The 15,522-nt window shown below is 41.4% G+C and overlaps 1 protein-coding gene across 1 annotated transcript in view; it reads left to right on the forward strand.

Moving 5' to 3' along the window:
• The first annotated feature begins 873 nt into the window (after positions 1-873).
• The window catches only part of LOC139698255 (protogenin-like), a 319,114-nt gene continuing 304,465 nt past the window's right edge, over positions 874-15,522 (forward strand). The window contains exon 1 of the mRNA XM_071597130.1: positions 874-979. Within this exon, the coding sequence (XP_071453231.1) occupies positions 913-979 (67 nt within the window). The 5' untranslated portion in view covers positions 874-912. The remainder of the gene's footprint in view (positions 980-15,522) is intronic.

Below are 15,522 nucleotides of genomic sequence, written 5' to 3' on the forward strand. Positions count from 1 at the left end.
GAAATTTTTTCCTCCTATGAGTATGTAATAAAAAAGTGAAGTAGTGTTATTTTGATGTGATAATATCAGTAAAAAATATGCTTTTGCTGTTACACAAGCATTCCGAGAAATCGTGATTTAAACGGAGAAATTTATGAAAATTAATGTATCATAGATTACTCCATGCAATTAAAAGGAATGTTATGTATAGCATGCAGAATATAAAGCAAGGAATAGCTATTACACATTTATTCCTTGTTCATTTAGAGTCATTTATTGGTCTTTCATAGTCTATTATCCAAGCCCTTGTAAAATGTAAGAATTGAATTTTGAAGGAAATTAGGTTTAATATACTTCCAAAGGGAAATGTACTCAGTGAACGTGTAAATATAATTGTGTATGTTTATGAACTGATTAGAGAAACTGCGTTTATGGTTTGAATAATAAACGCACAGATTTCCCTCAGGAAAGCGCTTGTAGATAATTTCACTGGTCTACTTTTGAATTCAACTACAAAAATATAATATGTAGGAATAATATAGATGAAACATAACCAACTAAATCAATGAACTCGCGAATACCCGAGAGGATATTCCTCTGAAGGAAACAAATTTACGCGGGTAAAAAACATTCATGTTCAATTCATTATTAATAAAGTGGTGACTAAATAATCATTAAAATAAGCAATTAAATGAATGCCTAAAATTTGCAAAACACCACCTAATTTTTTGTTAGTATATTATGCACACAGGAATTAGCTTTCCAATTTTTAACCACTTCAAGGGGGGAGGAAGCCATTAATGGAAGAGCTGCGGAAGGTGTTTCTTCTGACTTCTAGTATGCTGAGAGTAGTGAGTGTATCACTACGCACGGTAGTCCATGGCGTATTTCGTACGAGTTTTTATGTGAAAGTGTCCCGATGATTGTGAATTTATGGCGCCCAGAGTGTTTCTGCTCTGCATTGTGTTTACAATAGGAATATTAACGGGCCGCATTGCTGGTGAGTACCTTGTTTACTGCTGGTATTGGGTCTATCGGAAGATAAACAATGCGTTTGTCGCTTGTGTTAGTGCGTCCATTCAATCCAATATGGCCGCAGAATGTTTATGTCCCACGCTGTATTTACGGGCTATTTCAAGAAATTGGTGCACTCATTCAGCTGTATGGATTTTTGAAATAATACCTTGTGTATGCTGCAGTGGTAGTGTGTGATGATCATTCTTATGGTGTTAGTAGTTACGGCTGTCAAAACGAAAACATCAGTGCCGTTGATCCGTGTGTTTGACAGCTTTAGTTGTTATTGTGTGATATTAGCCCGTAGAATTGCGATACCGTTCTGAGCCTTCGACAGATTATGGAATAATCGTTAGGTAAATAATGTTTTCACTTAGTGCGATTCCAGATACCGCCTGCAAGCACATGGTTATGAAGCACGTTTTCGTCATGAAAGCTTCTTCGATGGGCAAGGAGTTCGTCACTGAACACTTCGGTTCTGAAACGTGTTGTTAGTATTCAGTGCTTATAGCATTAATTTATTTAAATTCCTAGTCATCGCAATTTCCGACAGTATCTATTCGTCCGTGCTTATCAAATGGATGATTTTCGGTGTTTCCGGATTTTTAGCGTTCATGTTTTGGTGAGATGAAATGTTCTCACCACGAACGATATTGTTTCGTAGACAACATCGATTGTGATCACCCACGCCCATGCTTGCCGTGTCGTCGACTGCGGATGCGGAAGTAGTGAAATAGTTAAGGACCTCCGCTCGATTACTTTGTCCTCTTTCAATAGTTAAACACTGCAGCTGTTACGCAACCAAGCCGAAATGTTTTAAAATTGAAAAATTATCCTTTCGGCATCAAGCGTTGCTCAAAGTTATGGTTTTTTGATTAACTTCCAGTGTTATTAGTTAAGTATTAACATGGCAAGGTGGTTGTGCGGTGACTAAATGCAGATCACATTAGTCTGAAAAGGAGTTACTGCTGTCAGGTACATTGCCGCATGCCAGTGATTCGTCTTTAAGTTCGAAGTGTGGCTGTAGTATAAAGATATAGGTTAATTTTTTTGTTAATAATTCTATGTTAAATTCGAGTTTATGTTAAGCGAGCGATGCTTAGTAATGCGTTGTCTTTTATCCTCTCACCGGAAGTTTAGCGTAATGTTAAGAGTCATGTGGTATTAGTAAGTATAATATTATAACGTAATGGTGGTGATTTCATTCTTCAAATGTCTCTCTTGGAGTTAGTCACTCCCTTTATTGAATTACGCGAATCTTTGTTGCCGTTTTCCTGTAATTTGAATTCTGTGTTCGTAGTGTATGGAGATTATAAAGGTGTGAAACTGAGACCAGGGGTTTTGAAATCATTGGGTTAGACGTAATATGTACCAACTCAACTGTACCTTTCATCTATTTGCGTTGATGATGCGTTTGAAGTCTAGTTATGTGCATTTGAATGCGGGACTAATATTCTTGGTTTTGTCATTTGAATTTATGGAAAATACTTGTTTATTTGAATCTCGTCTGTAAGTTTGAGTTTGAAATTTTACATGAGCTCGTCGGCGTGTGGTGTAATATATTGTAGTTGTCTAAATTATGTATACAGGTATGTTATACCATAAATATATCGAATGCAATGTACGGGAAATGGTATGTCTTGCAGGTTATTGTGTAAGATATTTTGAAAATCTAAGCGGCATGGTTATAGGAAGGATCATAACGGTCAAAAATCGGTTTTCAATTTGTTTTGAGATGTTCCACGCTTTAATACCTCGTATTGTTTAAGGAAGCAATTGTATGGATTAGACGCCTGGGTTTAAAGTGAGCCAACTCAAAACAGAAGAGGAAAAATAGTCGTTACGTACTATTTACTCTCTATCCTACTTGTATATAGGTGTAAAATACTTGCAAAAGCTAAATATTTTTTGTAACTGCAATTGTTTTAAAAATTTTGAGTGGTTTAGTTTTTTTGAAGAGCTTATCGTTGAGTCTTGATTTTTTGTGGTACACGGGATGTCTTTTTAGATTTCTCGTCAGTGAATTATAATTAGTTTCGTAAGCTTATTCACTCGGCAGGTAATTCCTATGCATTTCAGCATAGCTTTGATTGTTTTAATTGTGGAGTACATTCCTTTTCATTGGCCTAAATGATTCCAGTAAGTTGTTTTAAATTTGTCGTCTTTAAAAGAGTGGCTAAATTAGACCATTTACCTTTTAATCACCTTTAATATTATTCGTTATATACATCTAGTGTTAATCCCATATTCTAATTTTAGCTTTGTTACGAGCAGAATACATCGCAGGCGGCGGAAAACTACTCCGTGATCCTTGAAGATCTTTGAAACTTATTGCATTATTGTTGAACACACTCTTACCTAGTGTTTCCATTTATACTTAGCAGAACGAAGGGGAGCTTTCGAGATTTTCGTTGAAATATTAAATCATAAGATAGCTCGACGGCCGTTCGTTTGTTAATCAAGTAGGCTAAATGGGAGCCATCATGTTAATATGATGCATTGCACAATCTAAAGCTGCAGGGAGTCGATTATGGTCGTTGTTTGCCCGGCGAAAGGTATTTACCAGTTAAATTTTACCTCCGAGGTTCTTAGCGGCAGTTTTTGAAGATAAGATTTGGGTAGTCGGTAGAGGTTTCGTTAAATGCCGAAAAGGACCTTGAAATGTTGTAATGGCTTTTACATCGGGCATGTTTACTGACCTCTAAATACAGCAATGGTATCAACCGTCAAGAGTTTTTTGCTATGAATTCGGAGCAACTTGCGGAAGTGTGTTATCCCTTAAATAGTATATTCGTATGTACAATTATTGCGTCACTTTTCTCGTTATTGGTCACTGAAACCTTAAAACTCATTATCCCTGTCCTGTTTTGTCGCAAGGGCTCAATCCTTTTCAAAATATGTCCCAAATATACGTTAATAATTGCTCAGTTTAATTTATAGAATAGATTCTCACCTCTTTAATGCAAACTACCTATTGTATTGCTCATTGTAATGTTAAACTTAAACGGAATGACATGACGCGTCTTATATATCTCCCCCGTCCGAAGTTTTCCTTCAGTCTAATTCACTTCTGTGTAACGTGAAGTATGATTGGTAAGCATATGGATTGATCCAAAGTGCGGCGAATTATCTTCATTATATAGTTCATTTTGTGTGCTCATTTAGGTCATAACCCTTTAGCTATGTGAACTTACACCAAAAGAGCGTAGACGGATATATTGATGGGTTAATTGCCCTCTTGCATTTTCGGGAAATGCCCAAAGAAGTTATCTTACTTGTACTTTTTGTGTAATTACTATGTAGTTTTGCATTACACTTTTGCTTGTCATTTACACAAAATAAAGCAAGGTAATAATCCATTGCCTTATTCAACCTAAGGCCATAGTAGAAAATTTGATGGCTCTAGAATTGTTCGTACCATAATTGTGGTATCCTTTGAACAAATAGAAATAATACGAGGGCATACGAGTAGCATTTGTCTCCGTCGTTGCCCCATAACCGTTTTGCCCCACGAAACAATGCAAATTTCTTGTGTTTTACAATTTTATGTTCGGCCACAAAATGTATATTCTGGTTTCAGTTGTGTCATCTCCAATGCAACAATTTCTCTGCACGTTCTGGCTTGGCAAGCGCGTTGGCGTCTACTCCGCGGAGTTCGAAATTCCTAGTTGCCACATTTGCAGCTTCCTTGGAATGGTCGTCTTTGTTTTGGAAGTTTGAACAAATCCTGTGACGGTGACAATTGAACTACGACATTGATTTTCATGACACTTAAATCAACCATAGCGATGTTGCCATTCATTACCACCGTACCGTAATTATTTTTTTTACTCTCAATTTAGGACTGTCTCAACCCTGGTATGTAATCTGTATCTGATTTGTTGATGATATTTAAATGTATTCTTCTTTCATCTGAAGATGTCCACGCATCACCGCGCTTGCCTCGCTTAGGCTGGCTGAAAACATCCAATAAAAGGAATTTGTGTGCTTTTCTTTTTTTTCTCTCCATATCGCCAGGGTATTCCGAACCACTGAAGTGTTTATGACTAGGTCAGCTGTAATGCATCTCACACCCGCCCGCGGTCAACACCCCGAACCAATTTAAAATAAAAGTCCTTTCTTATTAAAGCCTCAAACATATGGACTTCTTTGCCCCACGAATTTAAAAACTTGGTTCTTTTAAGCATTAATTTAAATTGTATGGTGTACTACTGAATGAGTTGTTGGAATTTTCCCTTTGTGAAAAAGGTTATTCTCCTAATGCATGAGTTAAAATTTTATTCCTTGCGCTACTGTTTTGTACGTGTCATACTATCTGCTCCACCAGTACTTTGATTTCACTGGTGAGCTGGAATATATATTTTACTCGCTCAGTGAACTGTAACTAACTAAATTGCTGCCCAGTTTACGGATTTCGCTGTTTCTGTTCGTTCTTGTGATGTCTCTGTTTTGCTGAGTGCGCCCTGCATTTTTTTGGCACGGCACAATTATTTTTCCGAAAAACCGCCACGGAAGACCACCATCCATTTATTTTTTTACACATTGGAGAAGTAATTTTTCATTTAGCATTAGCTCAAAGCGTAAGTGCCCGGTGATATGTTCCGGGTTGGGAAAACTGGGACGTACGACATCCTTGGAGCTCTTTACACGAGGTATAACTATAGTAAATTTGCTTTTCACTCTGCTTTCGATTGGCGGCATTTTTAGTGAAATTATAGTGCATTTTTGTGGAACTCGACGGGACAGGAAGTGTTGTATGTATCTCTTTCGGGTGTTCCACATTCCGCTTCCCGTGGTCTCGTTAAGGCGGCCTTCGGGTTGTTCTCCATCCCCCCACACCTCTTCCCATCCACGCTACACACCAAGACCTGTTCCCTTCCAGTTCAGTGAATTCGATAAAGGAAAACTGGAGCGAATTCGCACCCTTGCGGGGTCCCCGTAATGCGCCCCACGGACGTGGGTTTGCGGCGTCACAATCGGTAAGTTGCTCGATCGCCCATTACAGCACGTTATGTTCAGTTACGGCCATATTGGGCGAACGTGCTTACGGAGTTATTTCTGTTTGTTTGTTTTTTTTTACGGTTTGTCTTCTATCCGAATCGTCCGACCCGTTGCTCTCTGCAGTGTTCAGGTCGTGTCATCGATTTGTTTACGTGCAAGCAGACGGCAACCGAAATTTTTGCGCCTAGTGGTCGAGCGGCGGTGCGGATGTGAAGCAATGAGTCGCGGTATTGTCCCGAGACAAAGGGTCAGGAGTCTTCTCAATTATTGCTAGTCTTTTTAAGATTCACGCGAGAATGGTGTGACGCCAGCGATCGTCTCCGACTCGCCCAGTGGTGGAAATGATCTTTGAAACGACCGGAAGTGCTGCGAATAGGCTTTTGGTCGAGGGAGGGTGACGTTTTTTATTCGCGTGAGTGATGTCTTGTCCAATCATTTCGGTCGCTACTGCTTTGAAGGGGACCGCAGTCAGACTCTGGGTATAAGGTTTCTTTCTCCCTGTAAGCCCACTTTCTGTTTGCTTTGTTGGAAGCCTGCCACTTCCATTCTTTAAAGTTTATAGCATCCGTTTCGACTTGATTAGTCCGAGTAATAAGGGTGATGCAAGTCATCATAAATGCATTTTCTTGAGAAAATATTGGCGCATTTGATCATTTTAGAACGATTCCATTACTGCGTTTCAAATAAATCATGTTAAATTGCTTTCGTGATATGTTTTATAACCGTTTGTTTTTCAATCTAGGTTTATGTTTTTCAATCTTTAATCCCATTCCATTTGTGTGCGGTTTACTTAAATTTTGAACGACCGTCCTTAATATTCTATCTTGTTCCTATTATTTGGGTTGTTGAAGGTGTTCTTTTCTGTACTGTTTCTGTGTACGGTTTCATCACGAGGACGCCCCCAGAACCGGTGGCGAAACTGTTGTCAAGAACGTTAACGTACGCGAAGGAACCCGGAAGAGGCACACCTTCATGAACCGCACGCTACGGAATCTTGCTGAAAAATATCTTTGGGATATTGACAATTAATTTGTCTAAGCGGTGTGAAAAGGTGACACGGCACGCTATGTTGTCTCGTGATGAAAATCTTTTTTCCTTGCTTGAGAAAAAAAATCTAAATGTATCGTCCATTTTTTTTGGTAATAGGCCATTATTTCACTTTTTTTTAAGATATAATTGGGACAATTCCCTCTAAGAGTACTATACATTTGGAAGAGACCAAATACGATGCCTTTGGTTAGTGGGTAAAATCTTCCAGTATATTTATTGCGAAAAAATATCTGAACTCCCTTTGTGAGATCTGAATTACGACTCCTTGTATGTTGTACATACGATTACGTGTCAATTACGCAATTCTTTGCTGCTGATTCCCCTGCCGTGTGTGCTTTACGGGTGTGAGTTTCCCAAGGCAGTTATTAAATGAAAGTAAGACTATTTCCTGCCTTGAATCTTATTTATCATTTTGTTGGCGTTTTAATTGCGATTTAATTGAATAGCCAGGGATCTCTTTAGATAGCTTGTGTCAATGTCCTTTGTTTTCTTTTTTTAGTTTGATTTCCGTGAGTACCGCATAATTGCCTTCGACTGCCTTATTTTTGTTTTAATAGTTTCGTCATGCGTGTTCCCATTGTCATTAGAAGAAAAGTGTTAGTCACAGAGCAAATTTATTGTTCTGTTACGATTTATATTCACTTGTGGCGAATATCTTTGTGTAATTCCAAAATTATCATAGTTTTCATATGGCAACATAACGGTTATTTCAAATCAATAGTAGAGGTTATGTGTTCTGACTTCTACGTTTGAAATTTATAGTTTAAGGAGGTAAATGTAGTCACCACCTTCTCCAAGCGACCCCGAATCATATTATACACATACTATGCATACGTTTGAGATAGCTTGGAGTGAAGGTAATAATAACCGTATTCGTTCAATATTGGCTGAAACATAAATGCCTTTTACTTGATTTATAGAATTTTAACCTAAATGTTGTAATGTTGAGGTATTGCGATAGCATTGGTGCCTTTCCAGTAAGGGTACCATCGGTAATTTGAATGACTGAATTGCGTCCGTATTGTAAATACGCTTTCAATGTTTGAAAAGTTTCCATTGTTAAGCACGTGTTCCCAAAAAAGGCGAAATCGTGGAAATGAGTAATCGCAAGTTTTTTTTTACGTTATGGTGAAACTGCCGGATAGGGATGATGTATGAAACCAGCACAGTCGTAATCGTTACGTAGGGAAAAGATGCGGAAGTTAAGCCTTCCATACGATAAAAATGAGATGCAATTATGTCTTTGGTTTTGTTGATGAAATAGAAGAGGCAAGGCTCTAATGTGTCCACGCAATGGTCAGCTTCCCGAAAAGTATTACTGGTGAAAATGCTAACCAATCTTAAAGAAACGCCCATTTATATCATCGTGACTTCATCATTCTCACTCGCTTACGTTACGTAATAAAAACTCACAGTCAAGATATCTGAATGGGCTGAGATGAATGTGGACTAAGGGAATGAATTGAATCCTGACTCTATGCCAACATATCCACTGATAAATCCATCGATCTCACAGGAAGACTTTTCCTACCGAAGTTTGTCAATCCAAGCCCTCCACTGCGTTCAATTTAACTTGCTGAATTATGTGCATTTCCGGTCTCGTATTTGAAACCGGCGTGACCTGGGTTAAGTCAGCCTTTGCAAGACGGGCGTAAAATACTGTCCACTTTGTTGCGGGCCGTGAATTAATATATTTTCTATTTGCGTAGTGTTAAAATGTTCAAGGTTGACCGGCGGTTTTCACGTTGCGAGAGTGGCGTGTTCAGACACGTCCGTTTTCCGATCCCTATAGTCATCTACTCGTTCCACCAGGGTTGGGTTGCCACAACTGCCAATGGCGGACGTGGCCTGGCCCCGGCCGTCGCCTTTTGAATTTGTGGTCATGGCTGATTGATTCACGTACGTATCTCCGGAATCCTCACGGACTCATATCGACTCCGGATTCGCGAACCTCGCCTGATACCTGAACGTATCAGGAGGGGAAATTGAGCATCGTTGTGTTTCACGACGTCATTATTTTTAAAATTCAACTGAAAATCCATGAAAGGTTTATTCGATTAGTGGGCGACGTGCTTAAAAGAATTTTGTTAGGTCTATATTTTATAAGTTTATGTATCTTGTTTTGGCTCTTTGATGATGTTTTCAAAAAAATTCAAGTTTTTCCGGCAAGAGCATAATTTTCAAGCGTCCTGACAACACACGCCCCTTACGGCGGCAGCATGCGGGATATTGTTTGGATATAGTTTATCAGTTTTACTGTTTTTGTAGCGGCCACACGTCTCGTATCACGTCCCCGAACTTTCGCACGACTCTGTGGCCGCAAACGAACCTTGCCCTACATCGGCGTCTATCGGGAGAAATGATTGTTTAGTGTCGTCATTGCTGACACTCAAACGTAATCCACGGAAGTAAGCGGAAAGTTTTATTCGAATAGCGGGTGGCGTGATGGAACGTATTCTGTTCGGCTTACTTTAGATAAGTGTACGGTTTTTTGTGAAAATTAAATTTGTAGATTTTTTTTAGTTCCTTCATTACGTGTTATTCCTCGAACTGAATTTGTTACCGGGGCACGTGCTCGTGCGAGCCACCCGATCATTGGGGACATTCCGCATGTCATAGTAATATTTTCGCTGGCCCCTCGGAGTGTATGCATAGTGGAATGCATTCGGCCCTCTGAGCGCCCATATGCCTCTCTCCCCCAACCCGTACTCCCCCATCCCTGCCAGAAAGCATACTCGGGGGTGAGTGACGTCGCCATCGCTTATGGTGTTCCTTCCTTCGCGGGGCGATTCTCGTGGAGGCGCGTGGGGGGAGCTCCGGTCTATATTTTCGTCCTTTCCCCTCGTCGCCGACTTCAAAGCAGTGCACTCGTGTTCGAAGTCATGGAATTCGTTCGAATTCGCCCCTGAACTCTGCCCCGTCGCCTTCCCTGCCCGCGGACATTTTCGGGAGTCGGCGGCAAAAGGAATTTAAAACCGGACGTGGAAAGACCGTTTCCCCTCTTTTTTTTTCTTCCGTCGAATCTTTTTAAGGCCGTCGGGGGGTGGCGTGGCCTTTCATTCGACAGGGTTTTTGATTTTGCCGATAAAGTCGTCGTGTCTTTTGATGGCGATTTCCGTTTTATTCGCATCGCCAAATGAGAATTTGCTGGGGGTGGCATTGGGTGGTCGCCGCTACTTATCCCCGCCTCGCTTTTCCTCCTTCTCCGTTTCCCAAATTCCTCCACGTCACTGCCCTCACCCGAGAGAAGGTAGTTGGATAAAAATGTCTCTGTTTTGCGGCGCGGCGCAGAGGCCGTTGGGTCTCCACCACAAGCTTAACCTCAGACCGAAATGCAAGGATCGTGATGAAATATTGGGGACCAGGGGGGGGGGGCGTGTTTCCCAGCTACAAGTCGTTTTATCAGTCTTTTAGATTGTTACACGGCCTCCCAAAGGATATTAATCTGTTGCGATGCTCCACGGTTGTGTAGATTCCGGAGAATGTGTGTGATGAAAGCTTTTTTTACTCTTCAAGACGTAGTTTTTGGTGAATCTGCAGCATTTGAGGGACGCAACCATGGTTTTCGGGATTCGTCCCACCAAGTCGTCAGTTTGAATGCGATCTTTAGCGGTCCCCGTATTTCGATTCAGCGAGGAATGCACTTGACGTACGGAGCTTGGTCTTATGGGAAAACAGTCAAGCGGTACGGAATAATCAGCCATTTCAATTCCACAGGAATTTCCTGTTTTCGGCCGCAGCCGGGAAGAATTTTTATACGCAACTTTTGGTGAAAACTTAAAAACTTGTAGAACACCTATAAGTTAATTGGCCATTCATTTTAGAACATGATCACCGAAATTTATGAAAAGTGTAACTAGAGGTGATTTCGTAAGACGGTTGTACGTACAATTTCCAATTGAGCCAAGAGGTAATTACAATACGGGATGCCCAATTGCGAAGAAATTTTCTACGTATGAGCCCCTGGGGATAACTGAAAAATGCGATTATTTGGAAATAATCGAGGTTTAAATCTCCATCGATAATTTTGGGGGAGTAAAAAGAAATGGGGCATTTAATTCTTTTTCCTTGTCAGAACATTTTTGTGAAACGAAAAAACCGATATCGAGGCTAGGGAATTGAAACATCTAATCGTCGTTAATGTGGCAAATGTAAGTCCGCTACTTGACAAAAATATGTACATTGATTATCGAAGACCATTATCAATGGGTAATTGTTGGTTAGAATGGCTTATGCGTTGGTCCGAGTTCCTGGAAGGAAAACGGCCTGTCTCAAATAAAACGGGTGTAAGATAAATGGAATCATTAGCTATCACTACGAATAACGATCGCTACTAATTGGTAGCTACCCTCAAGTTAAACTGGATGTCTTAAATTTGGGTTGCAAGTACCAAAGTTCTCAACGCCCATAGGCCTGTAAACGTTTAACTACATCTTTAACGGCCCCGTAAGGTACCTTAAATGTGATTAATTCCATTTTATATCGTCCAAAACTGGCTAAATTACTCATCTCCAATCATTTAAATCGATTGCGAATCCTAAATGTCGGAATGTGATTTTAAAAATGTCATCAGTCTTCTGATTAAATTGTCAAAATATTTTCTGCAGAATATATTTGTAGAAAACTCCAGTGCTCCTTTAAGGGTACGGGGAGCCATCCTAACCATGTACTTATCCTGTTGTGACAATTGTATCCATGCTGTTTCGTCAGCAAAACTTTGGAGTGCCCTTTCAATTGTTACTATTTAAAGCGACTCGGATTTAGCCGAAAGTAATTGTATTTGCATTGGATATTTTATTGCTAAATACTTTGTAACCACCTGGTAATAATTTTGTTGTGAGACTCATCAAAAATATTTTTGCTCATCATGCCGTATTTTTCTCCGAGGCTGGCTTGCGTGAGATGAGATGAATATACTCATGCCGTTCATTGAACAGTTTCATGGTCTGGTCACCATTACGCTTTCAAGTGCAAATCAAACAATTGTAGCATCTCACTTGTTAGGGCGGGGTGGATGGATGCGTGCGGTGTCTTCTCGGAGAGCGAAGGGCGAGGGGTAGGGATAAGCTTCCCTCGGCCGGCAGAGAGTCTGTTCTGGGTCCGAGAGAGAGGTTTGTGCGAGATTAACCGAGGAGGAGAGGATGAGACGAGTGTGGCTTGGTTTTGAAGGGGCGCGTCGTGTTTGTGACCACATCAGAGGGGAAGAGAGGAAGGAGAGTTTGAGTTTTAGTTTCTCGACACTGTGTGTAGAAGGGAGAGAGAGGCCTTGCGTGGACCCTTGCGATACTGCGACGCATTGAAATGCCATGTTTATTGGATTTCGCATTGCGATGCCCTGACGCAGAGAAATATTTCACGTCAAACTTGCGAGGTAATTTTGGACTTGAGGATATTCAACTTTAAATATCGGCGCCGGAGTAACAAGAATGTCGAAGGTATTAAAGTAACAATGTCTGGAAGGTTTTGCGTAGACCCCACCGATGTCGCCTTGCGTTGACTATTATCTTAGATGTCTCATCACGCTTACAAATCCCCCTTCAAGCGCTACCATACGAACAACTCCTTGGCTAGTGTGTAAATTCTGAATGTGCGATTTTCCATTTTGAATGTCGGCCCTTTGGAGACGAAAATGTGTCCGGCTATAACAAAAAAGTTGGATAAATGTCGATAATGTCGTAACAATATTTCTCGATATCGACCATGGCGGGATAGTCCGAAGAGGGCGGGTAAAATTCGCTAAAAAGAGAAGTGTGGTCAATCCCCGCCGCCCTCTTCGCGGTTTTTGAATTCCCACGGAAGTGCCGGCGCGATTTTGTCCGTTTCCTTCTTTGCTTCGAAAATTTACGATAACTACTCCCGAGTCGCACGAGCTGCGATGTTCCAAGTCCTAACATCGCACGCTTCTCTTCCCCATTCCTGCGAGGCGGAAGGGAGGGAGGGTCGGGCAGTCCGGCTGCTGGGCAGTCGGGGCCGCGTTGACCTGTTCCAAGCGAGGAGGGGGTTGAGGGAGGTGGCTGGTTTCGGAGGTTTGTGAGAGAGGAGTTGGTCCGGGAGAGGAGGGGGGGGGGTTGACGGCGGTGTGGTAGGGTATGTGTGTGTGGGTCCGAGGATGGTCGGAAGAAAGCGAATGAGCTCGGCCGGGAAGAAAAGTTGGGGGGAAGTCTTTGCAAAATGGCGAGGGGAGGGTTGCGAGGTGGTCGGGGAGATGTGCAAAAGAGGAGTGAGAGCATTAGGGCATTGAGGCGGACCCGAGGGGGTCAGGGAGGCCAGAGAGAGGGGGCGTGGCGGTGTCTGAGGGGGGAGAGGACCGGCGGTGTTGGGGAGGGGGGTGCTTCGGTTCGAATGGGTCGCTCAGGCTGCTCCCACTCCGACCTCGTCCTCTTCGCCTCCCCATCCCCTCCCCACGGAGGGAAGGAAGAGGGAAAGGTCCTTCCCTCTTCTTTCCTCCGCGGTCCGTCCCTCTTCTTTTCGGCACAGTTCTGCCAACCGAAAATGTTGTGTTGCTGTCCCTGGCACATACTCTCTGGGTGGTTCAGGGGGAAATAATTGCGACCGACGAGGTCATTTGTACCCTTTCCGCTAGATAGGGAGTTTTGGGGAAAGGTATCAATCGGTTTGAATCGGGAGAAGTCGGGCCGTCGGCAAGTTGGCCTACTGTTAGCAAAAGTCGCCTTGGGGATACACGGTTTAGCGTAACTGCTGAAGGACGGACGTTGGACCGCGCCGTATTGGGTTGTCCTCAGCTCGATACTTTGTCAAGTTGACGCTGACACGCCAAAAGTCGATAGAAGTGTTTATGGGTCCCTCCTCTACTAAATTGGCGTTTTAATATGAGTTTTTAGAGAATAGAATGGAAAAGTACAAGAGTTTTCTCTGTCATATTTGTTAGGTCATAGGCAGCGAGTATTCCGGACTGGCTACAAAGTTAAATCAAGGATTTAGTTGAACTTCGAAAGATGTCTCTGTTTTTGGAAACCTTGTTCTCCAAGGAATACATCCTGCAAAATAATCGGAGGAGCGGTTGGGCAATCCATCCGCACTTGAAGAGAAGAAATCTGAAAGTATTTTAGAAAATTTTCTGCCCTGGAGTTTACTGCTGACACCCAAGTTATTATTGTACCCCTGGATAAGATGAGGAAAATATTCTACATCACTGCCTTGTTTCCATTAGTTCTATTGAGTCGGTATGGTTCATCCATCGCACAGATAACGATTATGACAAAACAAAACATTGAACGCTCCAAGACTAGGTAAAACGTTTTTGTTTTTTTTTCTGATCCTTTTGAGGACGTTTCGCGTCTACGAACAACGATATAGCAAAGTAGTTGGTAAGTATCCTAAAGTTATGAGGTAGATTTAGGTTTTTGTCTGGAATTCTCAATTTTCGCGCGATCTTAATGCTCTCAAGGTATTGGACTTAGTTCTATGTTTTCATCCAGTGTCATCCCAAATAATGGATACAGCATAAATAACTGAAACAGGCGTAAATTATCTTTTGTGTTAGCACTGAACTTTCGAATTTTGTTCACTTCAACATTTTCACCCCGAATTTAATTCCTTAAATATGATCTTATTTTTCCAATTCCCCTGGGTTTAACTAGCTATTAACCGGGAGACCTTTAGAATCTTTTGTCACCTGGAAACTCGTCATTGGTTTAGGATTTTCTCGTATAACTGTAGGATTTAGTCAACGCTTTTTTTTGAACTTGATGGAAGTCTATCCTATTTTACAAGTTTTCCCGTAACAATTTATGTGCTGCTGTTCCACGCCATACATTTCAGTCAAAGCAACTCGTAACTGGGCCAACTCCCATGGTCGTGTTGGAGTTCGAGTCTATATTGGGTGAATAAAAATAGCAATCTTTCTCTTATTTGAAGACTCTTCGATAGCATCGCTCTTCTGCTTACTGATTCTGCATCATGCTCATAAAAATATGCCACCGGTTGAACCGATGACTCATAAGGGTTGAAACGTGCTGTCATTGATATGTTTTTTAATGCAGGCTTTTGATACCCGTTTTTTATTCTCCCTAAGACTCCCTGTAAGGTGTCCATCCTATCTCCTGCGGTCCTTGATCCGATCGATTGACGGCTCCTGATGATGACCGGATCGAGTAGTTTTGCAATCGTTTACAATGGGGGTACATGCAGTGGTCCACTGACCGCGTGCGGCCCAGGATGACCATGAATGCGGCCCATTCATTGAAATAATATAATTACATGGTTTCTTAAGATCTTACTATATGTGTTAACTACTATTTTTCATTATAAAGAACAGTCAGAGTAATATTATAACCAAATATCCTATGAGCACCTGAAAAGCTCACTGAAAAATTTAACTAGATCTATTAAGTAGGGAATGGAAATGGATATTATGACCGAAAAAACAAGTATTCTTTTACGATTTTATTAACGTTAAAGCGGATGTCCCGAAAAGTATGCATGGACATATTTTTGTTCATCAGCTATGGATAGGCT

This window comes from Hetaerina americana, unplaced genomic scaffold, assembly GCF_022747635.1.
Source record: "Hetaerina americana unplaced genomic scaffold, ioHetAmer1.1.p SCAF_80, whole genome shotgun sequence".
NCBI lineage: Eukaryota > Metazoa > Arthropoda > Insecta > Odonata > Calopterygidae > Hetaerina > Hetaerina americana.